The 25075-nt window shown below is 44.6% G+C and overlaps 2 protein-coding genes across 5 annotated transcripts in view; both read left to right on the top strand.

The window, feature by feature from the left end:
• Positions 1 to 23780, top strand: part of LOC124151867 (keratin-associated protein 5-4-like) — a 29568-nt gene extending 5788 nt beyond the window's left edge. The window contains exons 5-8 of one of the 4 annotated variants that reach the window (XM_046524535.2): positions 2409 to 2429; positions 9589 to 9657; positions 11993 to 12072; positions 18431 to 23780. In XM_046524535.2, coding sequence (XP_046380491.1) covers positions 2409 to 2429; positions 9589 to 9657; positions 11993 to 12034 — 132 coding nt within the window. In that variant the 3' untranslated portion in view covers positions 12035 to 12072; positions 18431 to 23780. Of the gene's footprint in view, positions 1 to 2408; positions 2430 to 4994; positions 5071 to 9588; positions 9658 to 11992; positions 12073 to 13992; positions 14131 to 18430 lie in introns of those variants that run through there. The other 3 variants (XM_046524534.2, XM_048396492.1, XM_048396493.1) reach the window with 3 other exon arrangements.
• On the top strand, positions 22223 to 24580 carry LOC124151862 (extensin-like). The gene is made up of 2 exons (XM_048395891.1): positions 22223 to 22242; positions 23572 to 24580. Exons 1-2 carry the CDS (start codon positions 22223 to 22225, stop codon positions 24578 to 24580), a joined length of 1029 nt encoding a protein of 342 aa, XP_048251848.1.
• The last annotated feature ends 495 nt before the right edge of the window (positions 24581 to 25075 follow it).

Below are 25075 nucleotides of genomic sequence, written 5' to 3'. Positions count from 1 at the left end.
GTAATTTTTATTGCAAGGTTGCGCCCATCTTCCTAGCCTAGTTTCTACCCTTGCCACATCACGGCCACTTTCCTTAGCTCGACCCTGGCGCCACCTCGGGTAGAGTTGTGCCCCTTGTAATGAAAACGCGATATCCAATTAGATTGCTGTTCTTATCTTGTATATCTTCACAGAGATTGCGATTGCGAGCTACAGATAACGACAACATTTGAGATTTCATCCCTGACACACAAACATAGGCAATCATCTCAACGAAGACTGGCAGCGGTAATTCACTTTCATACGCAGGTGTACCAGTCATGGATGTTGATTTTGGGAAACGTTCTCTGATTGGACTATCGGTATGTGAGATAGTCCAATCATATTTAGCACAGGAAAGTGGGTCTTGATGTGGCAAGGGTAGAAACAAGACTTCGATAATAAGGGTAGTGGACGCTGTTGCCTCGGGAAGATGGGTTGCTCCCAGTGCAGGTAAAATGTCCCACCACAAGTGCCCGTCAGAAGTTATATTTGATAGAAATTGAAAAGTGAATTCTTGTAGAACTGGCTGCAAATCTTTGGGGAAACAAAAAAAATACTAAGAAATTAGTGAAATACACAGGTGGTCTGAATGCACTGAACTTGCAGAACTAATTCTTCACAATTGCCAATGGAACAGTCACTCATGCGGTTACAATCACATCAGTCAGACACTCTGAAACTTCTTTTTAAGGTTGTTTACTGGGTATCATTATGTGAGAAGCCATATACACATTTACTCCAAGTAAAATACTGGAACACATTCTCAAGTTTATTTTCTTTTTGAATTTATTTAATATTCAAAATAACTGAAAATACAGCGTTTCAATTATCAAATAAACTGGTGCAGCCAATATTTTGGTGGTGCAACCTGATTAATATATTCGGTTGCACCTGGTGCAGATGGTGAAACAGAATGAAATCGTAACCTCCTTGTGCATGCTGACAGTCATTCCAGCAGTGTGTCATGTCCACAGTCTATGAATCTATGGTCACTTACGTTATTATAGACCAGCTCTGAGTGGGTGAATTTCAGTCTTTTATCATAGGCTATAGTAATACATACAGGTTATACATACAGGTAATACACACAGGTTATACTTTCCGTTAATACATACAGGTTATATATTCCGGTAATACATACAGGTTATACATACAGGTTATACATTCCTTTAATACATACAGGTAATACATACAGGTTATACATTCCTTTAGTACATACAGGTTATATATTCCGGTAATACATACAGGTAATACAAATAGGTTATACATTCCTTTAATACATACAGGTTATACATTCCGTTAATACATTCAGGTTATATATTCCGGTAATACATACAGGTAATACATGCCGTTAATACATTCAGGTTATATATTCCGGTAATACATACAGGTAATACATACAGGTAATACATACAGGTTATACATTCCGGTAATACATACAGGTTATATATTCCGGTAATACATACAGGTAATACATACAGGTTATACATTCCGTTAATACATTCAGGTTATATATTCTGGTAATACATACAGGTAATACATACAGGTTATACATTCCTTTAATGCATACAGGTTATATATTCAGGTAATACATACAGGTTATACATTCAGGTAATACATACAGGTTATACATTCCGTTAATACATACAGGTAATACATTCCGTTAATACATTCAGGTTATATATTCAGGTAATACATACAGGTTATACATTCCGTAATACATACAGGATATACATACAGGTTATAATTCCAGTAATACATACAGGTTATACATACAGATAATATTCATACAGGTAATACATACAGGGGGGGCACAGGTGGCTCAGTCGCTGTGCAGAGTTGCGTCCCTTGGGCACGCCAGAGACCTATGATTGTGGGTTTGAATTCCAGTTCACTCCCATTAGGTTTCTAGGTTTGTCAGCACCATACCCATGCTCGTGGGTTTCACCGATTTCTTCTCCCACATTAAGCTGACACGCCGTGAAATAGCTGGAATACTGTTAAAACCCCAACTCACTCACTAATACATACAGCTAATACACACGACTAACGGGATCGGGTGGTCAGACTCGCTGACTTGGTTGAAGCATGTCATCGATCCCAACTGCGTGGATCGATATTCATGATGTAAATCACTGGATTGTCTGGTCCAGACTTGATTATTTACAGACTGCCGTCATATAGCTGGAATATTGCTGAGTGCGGCGTAAAACAACAAACCAAAACCAAAAAGTAATACATACAGGTTATACATACAGGTAATATTCATACAGGTACTACAGTTTTGAAAAGAACACTAATTCCCGATTTGCCTGTCAAGGGCACTTGGTGTTGAATGGTAGATTTATCCATGTTGTACATGCTGCTAATCGCCCCCTCTGTTGCAGGACGCCCAGGCTTGCTGTCAGGTATAACACAGAGGGCACATGTCGCGTGGTGTGCATGTTGTATATGTTGTGTTCATTTGGCTCTTCTGGGAAGGCCACACTTTCAGGTGTTGTGATTCTGAAAAAAACTGCGGTAGTTGGAAAAATTGTTGATAGAACTTAAGCAATGTATGAAACGAATCATTACATGAAGCTGATTGTGAGGTGAACTTTCAGGTGAAAGTACAAGTGTAAATTACATAGAAAATTGTTGAAACAGTTCTAAAACTTACATCCAGATTCTAGGTGAAAAACTTTCAATGACTTACAACTCGTATACAGAATCAGAGAAGGGATGTATTTGCATGAATTTTTCAATGAAACTGCACATATGCATATTGGTCATTAACTAAACTGGTGGCTTTTGCTATTTTGAAATTTGTCAAAATTGCATTTTTTATGTTTCCATGGAAACAATTTTGACTTTGTCTCAAAAGAAGGTAGGGTTCATTTCTGAGCCATAAGTTGAAAACCTTTTAACATTTTTCTACGAAACTGCACATATTCAAATTGGTCATTACTTTAACTGCTGCCATTTGCTATTTTGAAATTTGTCAGAATTATGGGTCTTTTTTAACATAGTGTCTGACCTTCCAACTATTCAAGTTTTACTCTGAATCACAACATCTCCTCCTCACTGTGGAACAATGTGGTGTACAAGTTTGTACTGCGATACCAAACAGCGTTTGTTGGTCATCATGTGCTGTCATGATGAACTGATCCTTACATGGGAGCTCACTTTGGATAAATCTGATTGTTCAGAAGCAGTAGAGCTCACTTTGGATAAATCTGATTCTTCAGAAGCAGTAGAGCTCACTTTGGATAGATCTGATTGTTCAGAAGCAGTAGAGCTCACTTTGGATAAATCTGATTCTTCAGAAGCAGTAGAGCTCACTTTGGATAAATCTGATTCTTCAGAAAAAGTAGAGCTCACATGGTATAAATCTGATTGTTCAGAAGCAGTAGAGCTCACTTTGGATAGATCTGATTCTTCAGAAAAAGTAGAGCTCACATGGTATAAATCTGATTGTTCAGAAGCAGTAGAGCTCACTTTGGATAAATCTGATTGTTCAGAAGCAGTAGAGCTCACTTTGGATAAATCTGATTGTTCAGAAGCAGTAGAGCTCACTTTGGATAAATCTGATTGTTCAGAAGCAGTAGAGCTCACTTTGGATAAATCTGATTGTTCAGAAGCAGTAGAGCTCACTTTGGATAAATCTGATTGTTCAGAAGCAGTAGAGCTCACTTTGGATAAATCTGATTCTTCAGAAAAAGTAGAGCTCACATGGTATAAATCTGATTGTTCAGAAGCAGTAGAGCTCACTTTGGATAGATCTGATTCTTCAGAAAAAGTAGAGCTCACATGGTATAAATCTGATTGTTCAGAAGCAGTAGAGCTCACTTTGGATAAATCTGATTCTTCAGAAGCAGTAGAGCTCACTTTGGATAAATCTGATTGTTCAGAAGCAGTAGAGCTCACTTTGGATAAATCTGATTGTTCAGAAGCAGTAGAGCTCACTTTGGATAAATCTGATTGTTCAGAAGCAGTAGAGCTCACTTTGGATAAATCTGATTGTTCAGAAGCAGTAGAGCTCACTTTGGATAAATCTGATTGTTCAGAAGCAGTAGAGCTCACTTTGGATAAATCTGATTGTTCAGAAGCAGTAGAGCTCACTTTGGATAAATCTGATTCTTCAGAAGCAGTAGAGCTCACTTTGGATAAATCTGATTGTTCAGAAGCAGTAGAGCTCACTTTGGATAAATCTGATTGTTCAGAAGCAGTAGAGCTCACTTTGGATAAATCTGATTGTTCAGAAGCAGTAGAGCTCACTTTGGATAAATCTGATTGTTCAGAAGCAGTAGAGCTCACTTTGGATAAATCTGATTGTTCAGAAGCAGTAGAGCTCACTTGGATATATCCGATTGTTCAGAAGCAGTACAGTAAATGTCCAATTTAGACAATAAGGTCGTACGAACACACCTCCAGTTGTCATAGTTGTAGAAGTTGCGAAGAAGGTTGATGGTTGCAACAATGCAGTCAGGTTGTCAAGTAGCATGTAATAGTGAACTTTATAATGGATACCCACGAATGCACCATGTACACATGACACAAATGCACCTTGTACACATGACACGAATGCACTGTGTACACATGACACGAATGCACTGTGTACACATGCACATATGAAGAAGAGATTTTGTTTGAAAGCACAAGTTACAAAAACATGATTTTTTTCAGTTTTGTGTTCTGTTCACTGTTCTATTACCACTGTTGATATCTCCTAATTTGTATGTTATTATATACAAACCTACTGGCTAATGTATAGTAACCATGGTAACACTTTCATCATCACGTCCCATTCCATGGTCCAGTGATCCTTGCATCCACTATGGTCACGCCTCCACAGTGACAACTATAATGTGACAAGAGTGGGGGGTATTGATATATTTGACACATATACAATAATTATTAGATATATGGGAATGTTTCGCAGACGATGGGGTGTATTGAGCTGTTACTCACCTCCTCCTAGATGTGTGTTACAGAGGATGGGGTGTATTGAGCTGTCTCTTACCTCCTATATGTGTGTTACAGAGGATGGGGTGTATTGAGCTGTGCCTCTCCTCCTATATGTGTGTTACAGAGGATGGGGTGTATTGAGCTGTGCCTCACCTCCTATATGTGTGTTACAGAGGATGGGGTGTATTGAGCTGTGTCTCACCTCCTATATGTGTGTTACAGAGGATGGGGTGTATTGAGCTGTGTCTCACCTCCTCCTATATGTGTGTTACAGAGGATGGGGTGTATTGAGCTGTGCCTCACCTCCTATATGTGTGTTACAGAGGATGGGGTGTATTGAGCTGTGTCTCACCTCCTTCTATATGTGTGTTACAGAGGATGGGGTGTATTGAGCTGTGCCTCACCTCCTATATGTGTGTTACAGAGGATGGGGTGTATTGAGCTGTGTCTCACCTCCTCCTATATGTGTGTTACAGAGGATGGGGTGTATTGAGCTGTGCCTCACCTCCTATATGTGTGTTACAGAGGATGGGGTGTATTGAGCTGTGTCTCACCTCCTCCTATATGTGTGTTACAGAGGATGGGGTGTATTGAGCTGTGTCTCACCTCCTTCTATATGTGTGTTACAGAGGATGGGGTGTATTGAGCTGTGTCTCACCTCCTATATGTGTGTTACAGAGGATGGGGTGTATTGAGCTGTGTCTCATCTCCTATATGTGTGTTACAGAGGATGGGGTGTATTGAGCTGTGTCTCACCTCCTATATGTGTGTTACAGAGGATGGGGTGTATTGAGCTGTGTCTCACCTCCTTCTATATGTGTGTTACAGAGGATGGGGTGTATTGAGCTGTGCCTCACCTCCTATATGTGTGTTACAGAGGATGGGGTGTATTGAGCTGTGTCTCACCTCCTTCTATATGTGTGTTACAGACGATGGGGTGTATTGAGCTGTGCCTCACCTCCTTCTATATGTGTGTTACAGAGGATGGGGTGTATTGAGCTGTGTCTCACCTCCTATATGTGTGTTACAGAGGATGGGGTGTATTGAGCTGTGTCTCACGTCCTCCTATATGTGTGTTACAGAGGATGGGGTGTATTGAGCTGTGCCTCACCTCCTATATGTGTGTTACAGAGGATGGGGTGTATTGAGCTGTGTCTCACCTCCTCCTATATGTGTGTTACAGAGGATGGGGTGTATTGAGCTGTGTCTCACCTCCTATATGTGTGTTACAGAGGATGGGGTGTATTGAGCTGTGTCTCACCTCCTATATGTGTGTTACAGAGGATGGGGTGTATTGAGCTGTGTCTCACCTCCTTCTATATGTGTGTTACAGTGGATGGGGTGTATTGAGCTGTCTCTTACCTCCTATATGTGTGTTACAGAGGATGGGGTGTATTGAGCTGTGTCTCACCTCCTCCTATATGTGTGTTACAGAGGATGGGGTGTATTGAGCTGTGCCTCACCTCCTATATGTGTGTTACAGAGGATGGGGTGTATTGAGCTGTGCCTCACCTCCTATATGTGTGTTACAGAGGATGGGGTGTATTGAGCTGTGTCTCACCTCCTCCTATATGTGTGTTACAGAGGATGGGGTGTATTGAGCTGTGTCTCACCTCCTATATGTGTGTTACAGAGGATGGGGTGTATTGAGCTGTGTCTCACGTCCTCCTATATGTGTGTTACAGAGGATGGGGTGTATTGAGCTGTGCCTCACTTCCTTCTATATGTGTGTTACAGAGGATGGGGTGTATTGAGCTGTGCCTCACCTCCTATATGTGTGTTACAGAGGATGGGGTGTATTGAGCTGTGTCTCACGTCCTCCTATATGTGTGTTACAGAGGATGGGGTGTATTGAGCTGTGCCTCACCTCCTTCTATATGTGTGTTACAGAGGATGGGGTGTATTGAGCTGTGCCTCACCTCCTATATGTGTGTTACAGAGGATGGGGTGTATTGAGCTGTGTCTCACGTCCTCCTATATGTGTGTTACAGAGGATGGGGTGTATTGAGCTGTGTCTCACCTCCTCCTATATGTGTGTTACAGAGGATGGGGTGTATTGAGCTGTGCCTCACCTCCTATATGTGTGTTACAGAGGATGGGGTGTATTGAGCTGTGTCTCACCTCCTATATGTGTGTTACAGAGGATGGGGTGTATTGAGCTGTGTCTCACCTCCTATATGTGTGTTACAGAGGATGGGGTGTATTGAGCTGTGTCTCACCTCCTCCTATATGTGTGTTACAGAGGATGGGGTGTATTGAGCTGTGTCTCACCTCCTATATGTGTGTTACAGAGGATGGGGTGTATTGAGCTGTGTCTCACGTCCTCCTATATGTGTGTTACAGAGGATGGGGTGTATTGAGCTGTGCCTCACCTCCTTCTATATGTGTGTTACAGAGGATGGGGTGTATTGAGCTGTGCCTCACCTCCTATATGTGTGTTACAGAGGATGGGGTGTATTGAGCTGTGTCTCACCTCCTTCTATATGTGTGTTACAGAGGATGGGGTGTATTGAGCTGTGTCTCACCTCCTTCTATATGTGTGTTACAGAGGATGGGGTGTATTGAGCTGTGTCTCACCTCCTATATGTGTGTTACAGAGGATGGGGTGTATTGAGCTGTGCCTCACCTCCTATATGTGTGTTACAGAGGATGGGGTGTATTGAGCTGTGTCTCACCTCCTATATGTGTGTTACAGAGGATGGGGTGTATTGAGCTGTGTCTCACCTCCTTCTATATGTGTGTTACAGAGGATGGGGTGTATTGAGCTGTGTCTCACCTCCTATATGTGTGTTACAGAGGATGGGGTGTATTGAGCTGTGCCTCACCTCCTATATGTGTGTTACAGAGGATGGGGTGTATTGAGCTGTGTCTCACCTCCTATATGTGTGTTACAGAGGATGGGGTGTATTGAGCTGTGTCTCACCTCCTATATGTGTGTTACAGAGGATGGGGTGTATTGAGCTGTGCCTCACCTCCTATATGTGTGTTACAGAGGATGGGGTGTATTGAGCTGTGTCTCACCTCCTTCTATATGTGTGTTACAGAGGATGGGGTGTATTGAGCTGTGTCTCACCTCCTATATGTGTGTTACAGAGGATGGGGTGTATTGAGCTGTCTCTTACCTCCTTCTATATGTGTGTTACAGAGGATGGGGTGTATTGAGCTGTGTCTCACCTCCTTCTATATGTGTGTTACAGAGGATGGGGTGTATTGAGCTGTGCCTCACCTCCTATATGTGTGTTACAGAGGATGGGGTGTATTGAGCTGTGTCTCACCTCCTTCTATATGTGTGTTACAGACGATGGGGTGTATTGAGCTGTTACTCACCTCCTCCTAGATGTGTGTTCCAGAGGATGGGGTGTATTGAGCTGTGCCTCACCCCCTTCTATATGTGTGTTACAGAGGATGGGGTGTATTGAGCTGTGCCTCACCTCCTTCTATATGTGTGTTACAGAGGATGGGGTGTATTGAGCTGTGCCTCACCTCCTTCTATATGTGTGTTACAGAGGATGGGGTGTATTGAGCTGTGTCTCACCTCCTATATGTGTGTTACAGAGGATGGGGTGTATTGAGCTGTGTCTCACCTCCTCCTATATGTGTGTTACAGAGGATGGGGTGTATTGAGCTGTGCCTCACCTCCTATATGTGTGTTACAGAGGATGGGGTGTATTGAGCTGTGCCTCACCTCCTTCTATATGTGTGTTACAGAGGATGGGGTGTATTGAGCTGTGCCTCACCTCCTATATGTGTGTTACAGAGGATGGGGTGTATTGAGCTGTGTCTCACCTCCTTCTATATGTGTGTTACAGAGGATGGGGTGTATTGAGCTGTGCCTCACCTCCTTCTATATGCGTGTTACAGAGGATGGGGTGTATTGAGCTGTGCCTCACCTCCTTCTATATGTGTGTTACAGAGGATGGGGTGTATTGAGCTGTGCCTCACCTCCTTCTGTATGTGTGTTACAGAGGATGGGGTGTATTGAGCTGTGTCTCACCTCCTATATGTGTGTTACAGAGGATGGGGTGTATTGAGCTGTGTCTCACCTCCTCCTATATGTGTGTTACAGAGGATGGGGTGTATTGAGCTGTGTCTCACCTCCTATATGTGTGTTACAGAGGATGGGGTGTATTGAGCTGTGTCTCACCTCCTTCTATATGTGTGTTACAGAGGATGGGGTGTATTGAGCTGTGTCTCACCTCCTCCTATATGTGTGTTACAGAGGATGGGGTGTATTGAGCTGTGCCTCACCTCCTATATGTGTGTTACAGAGGATGGGGTGTATTGAGCTGTCTCTTACCTCCTATATGTGTGTTACAGAGGATGGGGTGTATTGAGCTGTCTCTTACCTCCTATATGTGTGTTACAGTGGATGGGGTGTATTGAGCTGTGTCTCACCTCCTATATGTGTGTTACAGAGGATGGGGTGTATTGAGCTGTGTCTCACCTCCTCCTATATGTGTGTTACAGAGGATGGGGTGTATTGAGCTGTGTCTCACCTCCTATATGTGTGTTACAGAGGATGGGGTGTATTGAGCTGTGTCTCACCTCCTCCTATATGTGTGTTACAGAGGATGGGGTGTATTGAGCTGTGTCTCACCTCCTTCTATATGTGTGTTACAGAGGATGGGGTGTATTGAGCTTCTACTCTGCCAGTGCTGTGGATCCCAAGGTGCTGAGGGTTTGTGTGCAGTAAGTATGGACAACAATAATGATTGAGTACACGGGATCAGAATACGACAATATGACTCAAACATGTTTTACAAGACTGATGATAATTTTTGTTGTATGATAACACAATGAAGTGTTTTTGATGTATTGTGTTGAGAGTGTCATCCTGGGAGAGGCGTCAATGTCCTTGTGATGGGTACTGTGTTTCTGTCACAGAGCAGGCACCTGTCAGCGCTGTAGAGAAAAGTCAGCAGCTGGAATACATCACATATTTCACAAAAAAAAGGAATAAAACACTTGCTATGAAGCAGTTTAGAATGTGATAAAAAGTTGTGAATTTATTTCATATTCCAGCTGAGAAAATATTTGTCTGCAGCGCTGTGTTTATGATGATGAATTGTGGTTACACAAGACATGCTGCATTGTGTCATTAAGATCAGATCTTGTATTCCTGTATGGTACCTTTATTTATGAAGATCCGACAGCATCGGACGTCATTCCAGGTGATGTTTCAAATCAGCGTTAGGCTTCTAAACTCTCAAAAGTGAGCAGAGCATTCAGACCAGCATATCTGAATTCTTTCTTTCGAAAAAGAACTTCAGAGGTCAGTTCTGAATGTAAATAATAAAGTCCGCAACAATTATAATGTTGAGGATATTTATACACCCTATCGTTTCGAGCACCATGGCATCTACATGCAATAGGGATCTTTATGTTTTGTGTTTTTCTTTTGTGAATATTGAAGTTGCCAAGTAAGGCATGAAGCCATTTTAAAATGCTGTTATCTGTTTGACTCAAGAACCCATCCATCCTTCATTTATATTGGGTGTCAAAGATCCCCACACAAGCTCATCCTTTTATAGTGGGGTTGTTGGATCTTCACTGAGAGAGGTATCATATTGTTAAAGATCTGAATCTTATGTGATAAGATGAATGTATTGATGTGCTGCTAGTTGTTGGGATGCTATCCCAGGGAATGCCTCACTTCCTCTTACAATGCATCATCACCGGTGAAGGTACCCACTCACAGCACACATTAACCATAGCAGGATTTTCCAAAATTTGACTAATGTCTTCAAAGTCGTATTTCATCTAAAACCCAACAGAATGTATATGTTGTGCTGTGAATTTACTTGTGTGTGGTCCCTTGTACTCTTTGTTTGAGATGTTTCATATCAAGAATACTTGCAAGAGGAAGGTATCGTCCACATGTTGTGTCTATGTTATTTTGGGAATGTATTGTTTGTGTATTAAGTAATGTTTTAGGCACAGGTTTCCATCATTTTGGATAGTTTATTCAATAATCTTTGAATGACCAAAAAACTGTTTACCGTATATCGCTGTGTATAAGGCGACCCCATGTATAAGACGACCCCCCTGTACACGCCTTCAAAATCAACCCAAAATCCTATACTCCGTGAATAAGGCGACCTGGAATGAAGCACATCACAAGTGCGCACACAAACCTTATATTTTCAAAAAAAATATGCTTATCTTGCGTTGTTTTTTCTACAATGATTGGTCGCATGTGTAACTCCAGCACGTGTTGCCATTTTGTGTTTACACGGTACGACACCAAATTGCTGCCCGTAAAATAAAATTCACATATAAGAGACAATGGTGAGTAATTTAATCGCCAATTAACTATGTTGTAACTAACTAGGCTTATGTTTGCTTCACATTCAGCGTGTTTATTCCACAATCACTTATACACACCGTCTCCAACAGTTGTTAATACAACTGTAAAAACAGCGGGAATTGATTTCAGCTTCACCGGTTATCACATGTTAAGTCACATGTGCAATATGCAAATGCTTACCAGTACTTCCGGCTCTCTACTCACGGATGTTGATTGTTTTACCATGTCAGCTGGTTTGACAATCTGCATCGAGACGTGGGTCATTTCAACTTTATTTGCAGAAATTATTAAACTTTATTCATGGAAAAGAGATACAAATCATGTTTATGTATGGAAATAGTTATTGGAATAGTTATTTAGGACGAAATGCGAAGTTTTATTGTCAAATGCTGGGCTGGCTATCGGACGCCGGTTGACATCGCCAGTGGAAAAAAATGTGAGATCTTTGACTGCGTGTATAAGACGACCCCCCTTCTCAACCCCTTCATTTTAGGTACGAAAAACCCGCCCTATACACAGCGATATACGGTAGTTTCACTTTTGGAAGAGTATATTGGTAATAAACTAGAGAAGCATCTGAAATGTCGTGATATTGTGGAGGTATGTTGTCGTTATGCTAGTCAGCCAACCCTGTGGCAGCACTAGTTAAGTGTTTGTCCCTGTATGGAGTTTAGAGATAGCTTGGCTGTCACATAGTCCTGTTGTTCTTGTTGTCAGAGCTGCTATGAGTACGGCAACCAAACACAACGTGGGCCCTGAGTGATCTCCCCTGAATATTGTCCACACGTTCCCTTGCAGTAAGTATAACACCCAGTCCCGTGGTGTCACTCCTTTTGTACAAGACACCTGGTGTCTCTCTACTCGTGTGCCCATCAGGATTGCAGGTTCGTAAGCGGCGACTTGATAGATCTGGTTGACAGGTTTGGTGACTGGGTAGATTGTGTGTCATGTATCAATGCCCAGATATCGTCACTAGATTATCTGGCCCAGACTCAATTATATACAGGCTTCCAACATGTAGCTGGAAGATTGCTGAGTGAGACAGATTTTAATTTAAGGTTATCGATGGTTATCTCCTATGTCAAACTGTCTGCTGTTCTTTTGACTTTCTTTTCCATCACTTCTCTCCCTTGTAGGTACTCTTCAGTAAATGAGTCTGGTGTTTTCAAATACCAAATTATTTTGGAGCTGTAAATACAATTTCATGAAAATTTATCAATCGTTATGTGTAAAATATGCATGTCATGAATAATACAATATTAATGATAATCCGGTTCTCGCATCTTTGATTTATTAAAATTATTTCTTACTTTCTTACTTCTTCACTTTCCTTGATCACTGATTCCGGGTCGCAGTAGGTGCCCAGCAACCTGTGCTTGTAAGAGGGAGAAATGGATTGGGTGGTCACTCTCTCAGACTTGGTTGACTGACAGGTTGATAGCATGTCATTGTATCCTGAGGGCATGGGACATTGCCATATCAACCATTTGTTTCTCTGGCCCAGACTCAATTATTTACAGGCCACATGACATGGCTGGAATAGTGCTGACTGGTGTTTGATAACCATTGCCTCACAGACATGATTCCAGCACTTGGGCTGCAGAGGGCATGGTGGAGGGCGTGGCAAAGGGCGTGGCATTTGGCATTGCAGAGGGTGTGGTGGAGGGCGTGGCAAAGGGTGTGGCAGTTGGCATGGCAGAGGGTGTGGTGGAGGGCGTGGCAAAGGGTGTGGCAGTTGGCATGGCAGAGGGTGTGGTGGAGGGTGGGGCAGAGGGTGTGGCATGATAGTGTGTTTCCTTCCATGTCTTTATGTAATGTTGCATGAGCAGCACCAGCACTGGCTGCAGTGGGTATACAGCTTGCTGTTGTCCGTCAGCATCAACACTGTGGAAGAATAAACACCACTCTCTGTCCTACATGAAGACAGGGAAGACTTGTGGATTTACAATATCTGGTTTGTTCCTTTAGTGCAACATTGGAGTACAGATTCCAGCACCTTCATCCAGCAAGCACTTGACACTGTTATCTGTCCTCAAATGTTCCACTGAAATAACAAAAGAGAAGATGAAAGTCTGTGTTTATCCGATTTCCTGACGGACCAAAGTCTGGAGCCCTTGACCCAAAACATTTCTTCTTGTTTTTCCCCAGTTGCACCATGGTTGTTATCGCCACCCCGCTATTGTCCGTTACTTCTGCCACTTCCATATTTGTGTTGTGATTTACTGTAGATAAGCCAGATATTATCTTCATTTGAAAACAGACATACTGCATACAACTGTTATCAAAGAAGATGAAAAGTTAAACAAGAAAAATCCTGATTTGGGATGAGCTGAAATAGAAAAGACATTTATTTTTTGGGGCCTGAGTTGGGCCTGTCTTCATTTTTACAGTTTGTTAGTATCACTTGTTCTCTGTCATAAATTCTAATAAACTCATCGGACAGTGGGGTGGCCTGGTGGTTTAAGCCTTCGCCGGAAGTCCAGATTTGATTCCCCACATTGGTATAATGTGGTGTCCCTGCCGTCATCAGTCGCAGACGTAACGTGTACATACTGCTGGAATGTTAAATTCTAACAGCAGTGTAAAACCATGCTCAGTCAGTCAGTAATAAAGTAATGTGTTTTACAAATTACCTATATTTCTTCGTTCCAAGATTGTACTCCATGTCTGCTTTACCTCATATTTGACCTACCTTCTCCTGCTGCTCTTGGTTCCAGTGTGGCAGATGTCGTGCATGTTTATTGTGCAGCTGCGTGCCAGACTGTCCCCCGTGTCCACATCGTGCATCCGATCGAACCATCACCTGCTTCTGCCTCACCATCCACGTCAGTATGTCACATGACCCCAGCTCTGCCAAGTCCAACCTGAGCCAGTCCTGTTCTTCAGGTGTCACCAGCACCAACCATCCTGAACACATCAATTCAAGAAACAACAATATCCCGTCTTTTACTGATCTCAACCGAAGTGCAGTGCCACAGACAAACGGGTCAATGGGACGCCAGTCTGTGTCCCAGCACTTGCAAAGTCAACTCTCTGCTCAATCTCACACACAGGTTGTGTCTTTGTTTCAATCAGAATGTTCAGCCATCCCACAAGATCTCCCTACAGTGGCCTTTCCAGATGATCTCCATGACAACAATATGAACTCTTGTCCAAGAGATCTTCACAGCACAACCAAAGCTCAAGGCTGCTTCCAACCAGAGCTCCACGACACCAACACCACAAGATCTCTTCAAAGTGCCCACCATTCCCGACTTCCACATTCCACAGTCTCCTCCCCACATCTGCCTTCAACAGAGTCCTCCACTCAGACACCCCACCAGTTCCCTGTCCGACGAATCACACTCGGGTCCATCCCCAAACGAAAGTTAAAAAACGCTCGAGACAGATTCACACCACGTGTGGTCAAAGTCGCTCGCCCTCTCAGGAAATCAGTTGTCGATTCCAGAATTGTAAAGAGTGCTTTATCTTCCAGAAAGGTTTTAGATTGTGATAATAGAACCAGACATTGGGCTGATCAGATCAGTCAGTCCAAACCATGTAGAGTGCAAATACTGGACCTTCAATGCCAAACCTCACTCTCCAAGGAGAGGGCAAATAGTGGACCTTCAATGCCGAACCTCACTCTCCAAGGAGAGGGCAAATAGTGGACCTTCCCCACAAAACCTCACTCTCCAGGGAGAGGGCAAAAAGTGGACCTTCAAGGCCAAACCTCACTCTTCAGAAACCATTCCACATGTAGATTCTAATTCAGGGGTCTATAACAGGATGTGTCAGATATAATGCTAACATTTTTAAGCAAGGCTTTCATGTTTTCTCAACTCACTGTTAACTTCACTTGTTGTATAAGACAAAACGATTATGATTATTGTGTACAACGAATATGGATGTGTTATTCACACAGCCAGCTTGACATCATGGGCTTGTGTACCCTACACTCCACCACACTCCTCCCCTCCACACTACTCTCCACCACACTACACTCCTCCAAACTACACTTCTCCACACTACACTCCTCCACACTACACTTCTCCACACTACGCTCCTCCACACCACACTCCTCCACACTACACTCCACCACGCTACACTCCTCCACACTACGCTCCTCCACACTACACTCCTCCACACTACACTCCCCCAAACCACTGTCCTCCACACTATGCTCCTCCACACTACACTCCTCCACACTACACTTCTCCACACTACACTCCTCCACACTACACTTCTCCACACTACGCTCCTCCACACTACACTCCACCACACTACACTCCTCCACACTACACTCCTCCACACTACGCTCCTCCACACTACACTCCTCCACACTACACTCCTCCACACTACACTCCCCCAAACCACTCTCCTCCACACTATGCTCCTCCACACTACACTCCTCCACACTACGCTCCTCCACACTACTCACCTCCACACTACACTCCTCCACACTACTCACCTCCACACTACACTCCTCCACGCTACGCTCCTCCACACTACGCTCCTCCACACTACACTCCTCCACACTTCACTCCTCCACACTACCCTCTACCACACTACACTCCTCCACACTACATTCCTCCACACTACGCTCCTCCACACTACTCACCTCCACACTACACTCCTCCACACTCCTCCCCTCCACACTACTCTCCACCACACTACACTCCTCCACACTACACTTCTCCACACTACGCTCCTCCACACTACACTCCTCCACACTACGCTCCACCACGCTACACTCCTCCACACTACGCTCCTCCACACCCCACTCCTCCACACTACACTCCCCCAAACCACTCTCCTCCACACTATGCTCCTCCACACTACACTCCTCCACACTACGCTTCTCCACACTACGCTCCTCCACACTACACTCCACCACACTACACTCCTCCACACTACACTCCTCCACACTACATTCCTCCACACTACGCTCCTCCACACTACACTCCACTCCTCCACACTACACTCCTCCACACTACGCTCCTCCACACCCCACTCCTCCACACTACACTCCCCCAAACCACTCTCCTCCACACTACGCTCCTCCACACTACACTCCTCCACACTTCACTCCTCCACACTACTCACCTCCACACTACACTCCTCCACACTACCCTCTACCACACTACACTCCTCCACACTACATTCCTCCACACTACGCTCCTCCACACTACTCACCTCCACACTACACTCCTCCACACTACTCACCTCCACACTACACTCCTCCACACTACGCTCCTCCACACTACGCTCCTCCACATTACGCTCCTCCACGCTACACTCCTCCACACTACTCACCTCCACACTACACTCCTCCACGCTACGCTCCTCCACACTACGCTCCTCCACACTACACTCCTCCACGCTACACTCCTCCATACTAGATTCCTCCACACTACACTCCTCCATCCTACACTCCTCCCCTCCTCCACACTACACTCCTCCACACTACACTCCTCCATACTCCTCTGCTCCACACCACACTCCTCAACACTACACTCCACCACACTACGCACCTCCACACTGCACTCCTCCACACTACACTCCCCCAAACCACTCTCCTCCACACTATGCTCCTCCACACTACGCTTCTCCACACTACGCTCCTCCACACTACACTCCACCACACTACACTCCTCCACACTACGCTCCTCCACACTACGCTCCTCCACACTACACTCCTCCACACTACATTCCTCCACGCTACGCTCCTCCACACTACACTCCTCCACACTACGCTCCTCCACACCCCACTCCTCCACACTACACTCCCCCAAACCACTCTCCTCCACACTACGCTCCTCCACACTACACTCCTCCACACTTCACTCCTCCACACTACTCACCTCCACACTACACTCCTCCACACTACCCTCTACCACACTACACTCCTCCACACTACATTCCTCCACACTACGCTCCTCCACACTACTCACCTCCACACTACACTCCTCCACACTACTCACCTCCACACTACACTCCTCCACACTACGCTCCTCCACACTACGCTCCTCCACACTACGCTCCATCACACTTCACTCCTCCACACTACTCACCTCCACACTACGCTCCTCCACACTTCGCTCCACCACACTACACTCCTCCACACTACACTCCTCCAAACTACACTTCTCCACACTACACTCCTCCACACTTCGCTCCACCACACTACACTCCTCCACACTTCACTCCTCCACACCACGCTCCTCCACACTACACTCCTCCACGCTACACTCCTCCACACTACTCACCTCCACACTACACTCCTCCACACTACACTCCTCCACACTACTCTCCTCCACGCTACACTCCTCCATACTAGATTCCTCCACACTACACTCCTCCACACTACGCTCCTCCACACTACACTACACTCCTCCACACTACACTCCTCCCCTCCTCCACACTACACTCCTCCATACTCCTCTCCTCCACACCACACTCCTCAACACTACACTCCACCACACTACGCACCTCCACACTACACTCCTCCACACTACACTCCTCCACACTACACTCCTCCACACTACACTCCTCCACACTACACTCCTCCACACTTCGCTCCACCACACTACACTCCTCCACACTTCACTCCTCCACACTACGCTCCTCCACACTACGCTCCTCCATACTAGATTCCACCACACTACATTCCTCCACACTACACTCCTCCACACTACATTCCTCCACACTACACTCCTCCCCTCCTCCACACTACACTCCTCCACACTACACTCCTCCATACTCCTCTCCTCCACACCATACTCCTCAACACTACACTCCACCACACTATGCACCTCCACACTACATGCCACCAGACTTGATTATTTACAGACCGCTGTGATTCGCTGAAATATTGCTGAGTGCTGCGTTAAACAACAAGCAAACAAACATTGGGTCTAGGCTTGATTGTGTTGTGGAAAGTTTTGGCGTGGAGTACAGTCGTGTTGTGTACAGAAGCCCGTTCTGAGCATGCCAACTTTAATGCGCCAATTGATATTTTGATCTACTGTATTCACCATATTAAGCACCCTGTTCCAATGAGTGCCCCCCGTTCAACGTCCAGAGCAATCTGTAAGTTATCCTAAGTAAGTGTCCAATACACAAATTGAACATTTACATGAAAGTCTGTAATTTCTTCTTGTTGTTTTTTTACAGAAAACACCAGGAATGAACGGGTCTATTTTTGTAAAAGTGTTTCATTCATGTTAGAAATAAGTTTGTTCACTACTGATCAATATCTGAAAACAAATCTAACTTGTGTATGTTTTTGATAAGCGAGCCTGCCCCCTTGTCAAGTATCTAAGCACCCATGGTGCTTATTACCCGGTATGTCAATTATGGTATGTTTGTTATTTTGTGTCAGTTATGATATTCACTGACTGTCGATTCATGGAATATTTGACACAAACAGTTAAACTCCTTATTGTTGTGAGGAACGTGTATATGTTAATGATATGGTACTTCATTCTTGGACTACACTTGTGTATATCTCTAATGGCTTGAAGTTGTTTTATGTGTTCAATTGTTGTCACTCTATTGACCACTGGTATGCCAGGCTCAGTTATCTACCAGCCACCATGATGTAGCTGGAATATTGCTGACTTACCCAATATAAGCGTAGATAAGCCAATCACATAGTTAAGCCGAGGTATTAACTTGACCCATGAAACATGTATGAACATGATATGACCTGTAGATAAGCCAGACCAGGAAGTAAAAGACAACGACACATCGCCAAGTCAGACTGCAAGACTACGTAAACCAAGTGGAACTGCAAGACTACGTAAACCAAGTGGGACTGAAGACTACGTAAACCAAGTCCTACTGCAAGACTACATAAACCAAGTCAGACTGCAAGACAACGTAAACCAAGTCAGACTGCAAGACTACGTAAACCAAGTCCGACTGCAAGACCGCGCAAACCAAGTGGGACTGAAAACTACGTAAACCAAGTCGGACTGCAAGACTACGTAAACCAAGTGGGACTGAAGACTACGTAAACCAAGTGGGACTGAAGACTACGTAAACCAAGTGGGACTCACTCGTGTACAGTGTGCAGGAAATGTACAGGGAACAAGGTTCATGTACGTGTGTGAGCAGCTCCAGTGATGGAAGAACACTTTATGTCCTCCAGGTGTCCTGTCAGCTGGAACCGGGGGTTGACTGAACCCAAGCAATCAAGTAATGCCCGCCACATTTATGATCTCGGTTTTGAAACCAATGTTATTATTTGGTTCTTACTTCGTTTATTGATCAAGCCAAAATATCACAAATGTGAAACACAGGACTCTATAGTTATTACAGGGATATTGGTGAATTCAGAAAAACAAAGCTTCAGCATCTAATATGAACTAATGGGGCTCTTCTATTCGTGTGAAGTGAGGTGCTTGTGCTCAACCAATAGTTTCAGCAGTCGAGAGTTTGACGTTATATTTTCTCATGTTAGCCCATGACAGGTTGGGACAACTCAACATTGAATATTTCTATTTTAATATTCTTGTTAAAACAGTATGTCACAAATATTTCTTGTTTTAAATGATTTTGTGTGTTCAGGAGAAACCATCAATGCTCATGATGTAATGTGCCAAGCTTGCCACATGCAAGGGAAAGAGATTGTCAGTCATGTATGTGCAGGTTAACATATCGACCCACTAGGGTATCAGCCCCAGCCAGTAGGCCCAGGAACACTGGGAACACTTCGTCATCAAGCTAGTTGGGACGATGTAGTTGAAGAGGCTCAGCCAGTGCTCCCCATCATATTGTTAATTGGACCAATAAGCCTGTATAAGGGTGGTATGAGGTATGTTTTGTAAGAAAATTATGTTGTACTTATGGAGGACCAATCAGCCTGTATAAGGGTGGTATGAGGTATGTTTTGAAAGAATATTATGTTGTACTTACGGGGGACCAATCAGCCTAAGTAAGGGTGGTATGAGATATGTTTTGAAAGAATATTATGTTGTACTTACTGAGGACCAAACAGCCTGAATAAGGGTGGTATGAGGTATGTTTTGAAAGAATATTATGTTGTACTTACGGGGGACCAATCAGCCTAAGTAAGGGTGGTATGAGATATGTTTTTGAAAGAATATTATGTTGTACTTACGGAGGACCAATCAGCCTGTATAAGGGTGGTATGAGTATGTTTTGTAAGAAGATTATGTTGTACTTACGGAGGACCAATCAGCCTAAGTAAGGATGGTATGAGGTATGTTTTGTAAGAAGATTATGTTGTACTTACGGGGGACCAATCAGCCTAAGTAAGGGTGGTATGAGGTATGTTTTTGAAAGAATATTATGTTGTACTTACGGAGGACCAATCAGCCTGTATATGGGTGGTATAAGGTATGTTTTGTAAGAATATTATGTTGTACTTACGGAGGACCAATCAGCCTGTATTAGGATGGTATGAGGTATGTTTTGTAAGAATATTATGTTGTAATTACGGAGGACCAATCAGCCTTAGTAAGGTTGGTATGAGGTATGTTTTGTAAGAAGATTATGTTGTACTTAGAGGGGACCAATCAGCCTGTATAAGGGCGGTATGAGGTATGTTTTGTAAGAATATTATGTTGTACTTACGGAGGACCAATCAGCCTAAGTAAGGGTGGTATGAGTATGTTTTGTAAGAAGATTATGTTGTACTTACGGAGGACCAATCAGCCTAAGTAAGGGTGGTATGAGATATGTTTTGTAAGAATATTATGTTGTACTTACGGAGTACCAATCAGCCTAAGTAAGGGTGGTATGAGATATGTTTTGTAAGAAGATTATGTTGTACTTTCGAGGGACCCGACCAAACTGATGTAGTCTACCTGTACACAATGGTACTTGCTGTGACATTTACAACCCTCAGTACATTATCATACCCCTGTATGTTTTCACCACCCAGGAAATCAGTCTCTAGTCCATTGTTTTTTCTGTGAATTTGTTCTGATGAAATGAATTGTAGCAATGATACAGTAGATTAAACAACCTGTTACATTGTTGATAGTTTTAGTTAGTTTTCACCACTGAAAGCCAAATGTCTTGGTGTTTTTTTGTAAAGTTCTGAATTTGCTTTTGTTTGATGTTGAGCTAAGCTAACTGTCGATTACATCACATCAAGTTTGTACAAAGTCAAATGTGTTGTATATTCGCATTCATTTACCTCTCCAGTCAGATGTGCCTTCACTTGCTGTGTGGACCTTCACTTGCTGTGTGGACCTTCACTTGCTGTGTGGGCCTTCACTTGCTGTGTGGACCTTCACTTGCTGTATGGGCCTTCACTTGCTGTGTGGACCTTCACTTGCTGTGTGGGCCTTCACTTGCTGTGTGGGCCTTCACTTGCTGTGTGGGTCTTCACTTGCTGTGTGGGCCTTCACTTGCTGTGTGGACCTTCGCTTGCTGTGTGGGCCTTCACTTGCTGTGTGGGTCTTCACTTGCTGTGTGGACCTTCACTTGCTGTGTGGACCTTCGCTTGCTGTGTGGGCCTTCACTTGCTGTGTGGGTCTTCACTTGCTGTGTGGGCCTTCACTTGCTGTGTGGGCCTTCACTTGCTGTGTGGACCTTCACTTGCTGTGTGGACCTTCACTTGCTGTGTGGACCTTCACTTGCTGTGTGGGCCTTCACTTGCTGTGTGGGCCTTCACTTTCTGTATGGACCTTCACTTGCTGTATGGGCCTTCACTTGCTGTGTGGGCCTTCACTTGCTGTATGGGCCTTCACTTGCTGTGTGGACCTTCACTTGCTGTGTGGGTCTTCACTTGCTGTGTGGACCTTCACTTGCTGTATGGGTCTTCACTCCCTAAGGTGCATCACCTCTCATTGATGTCTATGTATACCTGGAAAGGGGTTACATCAAATGTATGTTTCATATTATAGAGCCAATTTGAGAATTTGCCTGTTATAATTCTCAAACAAAAAACATATTAAACATATTACAAAGTAACACATTGAAATACAAAACATGGCACCAGATAATTTTCTGTAAGTGCCCCTGGGCAACAGTTGTTGGACTTCCCTTTCAGCTACATTCTCTGCGTCTTCGCATCATGTGCTGACTCGGTGCTTTGAAATGTGCTGACTCAGTGCTTCGACATGTGCTGACTCGGTGCTTCGACATGTGCTGACTCGGTGCTTTGAAATGTGCTGACTTGGTGTTTTGACATGTGCTGACTCGGTGCTTCGACATGTGCTGACTCGGTGTTCGACATGTGCTGACTCGGTGCTTCGACATGTGCTGACTCGGTGCTTCGACATGTGCTGACTCGGTGCTTTGAAATGTGCTGACTTGGTGTTTTGACATGTGCTGACTCGGTGCTTCGACATGTGCTGACTCGGTGCTTCGACATGTGCTGACTCGGTGCTTCGACATGTGCTGACTCGGTGCTTTGACATGTGCTGACTCGGTGCTTCGACATGTGCTGACTCGGTGCTTCAACATATGCTGACTCAGTGCTTCGACATGTGCTGACTCATCTGTGGTCTGTGTAGCATTGTATCGATGCAGGAGACGGTAAATTGTGGTTATGTTAACGTTGAAATGACAGGCAACATCTTGGACAGACAGTCCAGCTTCCAAACATCCGATAGCCTGGTTTCTCTGAATTTGAGTTAGGCGTGGCATTGTTGACCAAGGAGTGGTAGGTCCAAGAATCGGCCACAGTTTTATACCCACTACAGTTTGTGACAGTTCATGCATTTTCAATTTCGCGAGAAATGGGTGCATGATACCAACATATTCATTGGAATGGTGCGTTTTGGTGATTCGTTTTTTATGTTGCTAGGGGCTTCCAAAATGCAAACAAAAATATTGATAACACCATCAGGCTTCACTACATTCTAAAACTCGTATAGTTCTGCGTGTGAGTATAGATATTTCCAAACATCCATGGAAGATTGGATGTAAAACTAAAGAAGTAGCTGTGCTTAACCTTTTTGCAGATGTATATGTTTTTTGTGTTTGAGTTATAACATAAACAGGACAACATATGTAACATTTCCCTAGGCCTTTAGCCATGGATATAACCGTGTATGTATCATGTTAATCAGACAGACCAAATGTTACAAAAATGTTCTTTTGTTTTCAATCTTCTTCAGAATATGGAGTGTGAGAGAGCCACCATTTTATATTCAGGCTGGTGGTGGTGGAGTGGATTAGTAGTGATTTAAAAAAAATATACTTTGTTCAGGTAAAAACCTCACAAAAATGTTTTTTCTCAGGTTTTACAAGAAAAAATAAATTGAACACTGGACATGTAGGATGTCCTGAACAAATGTGATTAAAAGATTAACAAGCCTTAAAGTGTTTTGTAGCAGTAAAACAGTAGCACTGACCGAAAACAATTGCTCCCCAACACAAGTCCTGTCATCCATTTCCCACCCCTACTCCCACACCCTTACTCCCACACCTACTACCACACCCCTACTCCCACACCCCTACTCCCACACCTCTACTCCGACACCTACTACCACACCCCTACTCCCACACCCCTACTCCCACACCCCTACTCCCGCCCCCTGCTCCCACACCCCTACTCCCGCCCCTACTCCCGCCTCTACTCCCGCCCCTACTCCCGCCCCTGCTCCCACCCCAACTCCCGCCCCTACTTCCACCCCTACTCCCACCCCTACTCCCACACCCCTACTCCCACCCCTTCTCCCACCCCTCACCCCATCCCTTCTCCCACCCCGCACCTTCTCCCACCCCGCACCCCTACTCCCGCCCCCCTACTCCTGCCCTACTCCCGCCCCTACTCCCGCCCCTACTACCACACCCCTACTCCCACACCCCTACTCCCACCCCTACTCCCGCCCCCTACTCCCACACCCCTACTCCCGCCCCTACTCCCGCCTCTACTCCCACCCCTACTCCCGCCCCTACTCCCGCCCCTACTCCCGCCCCTACTCCCGCCCCTACTCCCGCCCCTACTCCCACCCCTCACCCCACCCCTTCTCCCACCCCGCACCCCTACTCCCACCCCTACTCCCACCCCTACTCCCACACCCCTACTCCCACACCCCTACTCCCACACCCCTACTCCCACCCCTTCTCCCACCCCTCACCCCACCCCTTCTCCCACCCCGCACCTTCTCCCACCCCGCACCTTCTCCCACCCCGCACCCCTACTCCCGCCCCTACTCCCACAACCCTACTCCCACCCCTACTCCCACACCCCTACTCCCACCCCTACACCCACATCCCTACTCCCACACCCCTACTCCCACCCCTGTCTCCCCAAGAATATGGTGGCTCCCTGATATCTTCACTCCTGCAGGCAGTAAATGGCATCCCCAGTTTGAGTGGGATGATGGCATGGAGTAGTATCAGCATCCTCTGTTAAAGGATGCAACTGGTGTACAATACTCAGGATATCCTTGGTTGTCAAGGAATGGTTTGTGACCCTACCATGTACATGATTTAAATGTAATCTTGGTGCAGATTTGTTCAATGTGCCTGTCTCATTTTATCCAATGTTTGTTTTTACACTAACACTTGTTCTTGTTGACATTATGCACATGTTGAGTTTGTTAGCTCACCTGACTACAGTCGTGTGAGCTTATGTCATGACCTGTTTTGTCATCTCAGTAAAACACTGGAACAATGAAGCAAAAACTTCACATGCTTGTTCCCACCAGTGATCACACCTTAGTTTGTTTAAGAGTTTCAAATCCACCAGAGTGGTGTCCCTTTGTAATGCAAGGATCTGCTGGACAAAGATTCAAATCATATATTCACCCAGGTTGTGATACTTGATCTGTTATGCTCATAAGGGCTTGAAATTCTGACTTTAAAAAAACTGGCGCCATGCTATAACTG

This window comes from Haliotis rufescens, unplaced genomic scaffold (assembly GCF_023055435.1).
Source record: "Haliotis rufescens isolate VD_foot unplaced genomic scaffold, xgHalRufe1.0.p SCAF_15, whole genome shotgun sequence".
NCBI classification, from domain to species: domain Eukaryota; kingdom Metazoa; phylum Mollusca; class Gastropoda; order Lepetellida; family Haliotidae; genus Haliotis; species Haliotis rufescens.
The sequence above is the reverse complement of the archived record's forward strand: the minus strand, read 5'-3'. Positions and strand labels throughout refer to the sequence as shown.

What these genes read in the sequence shown, in the direction of transcription:
- LOC124151862 (XM_048395891.1), top strand. Translation starts at nt 22,223, where the DNA reads ATGGCACCAGATAATTTTCT. An exon ending in ATGGCACCAGATAATTTTCT is followed by an intron (nt 22,243 to 23,571) that starts GTAAGTGCCCCT and finishes AGTGTTTTGTAG; the next exon opens with CAGTAAAACAGTAGCACTGA.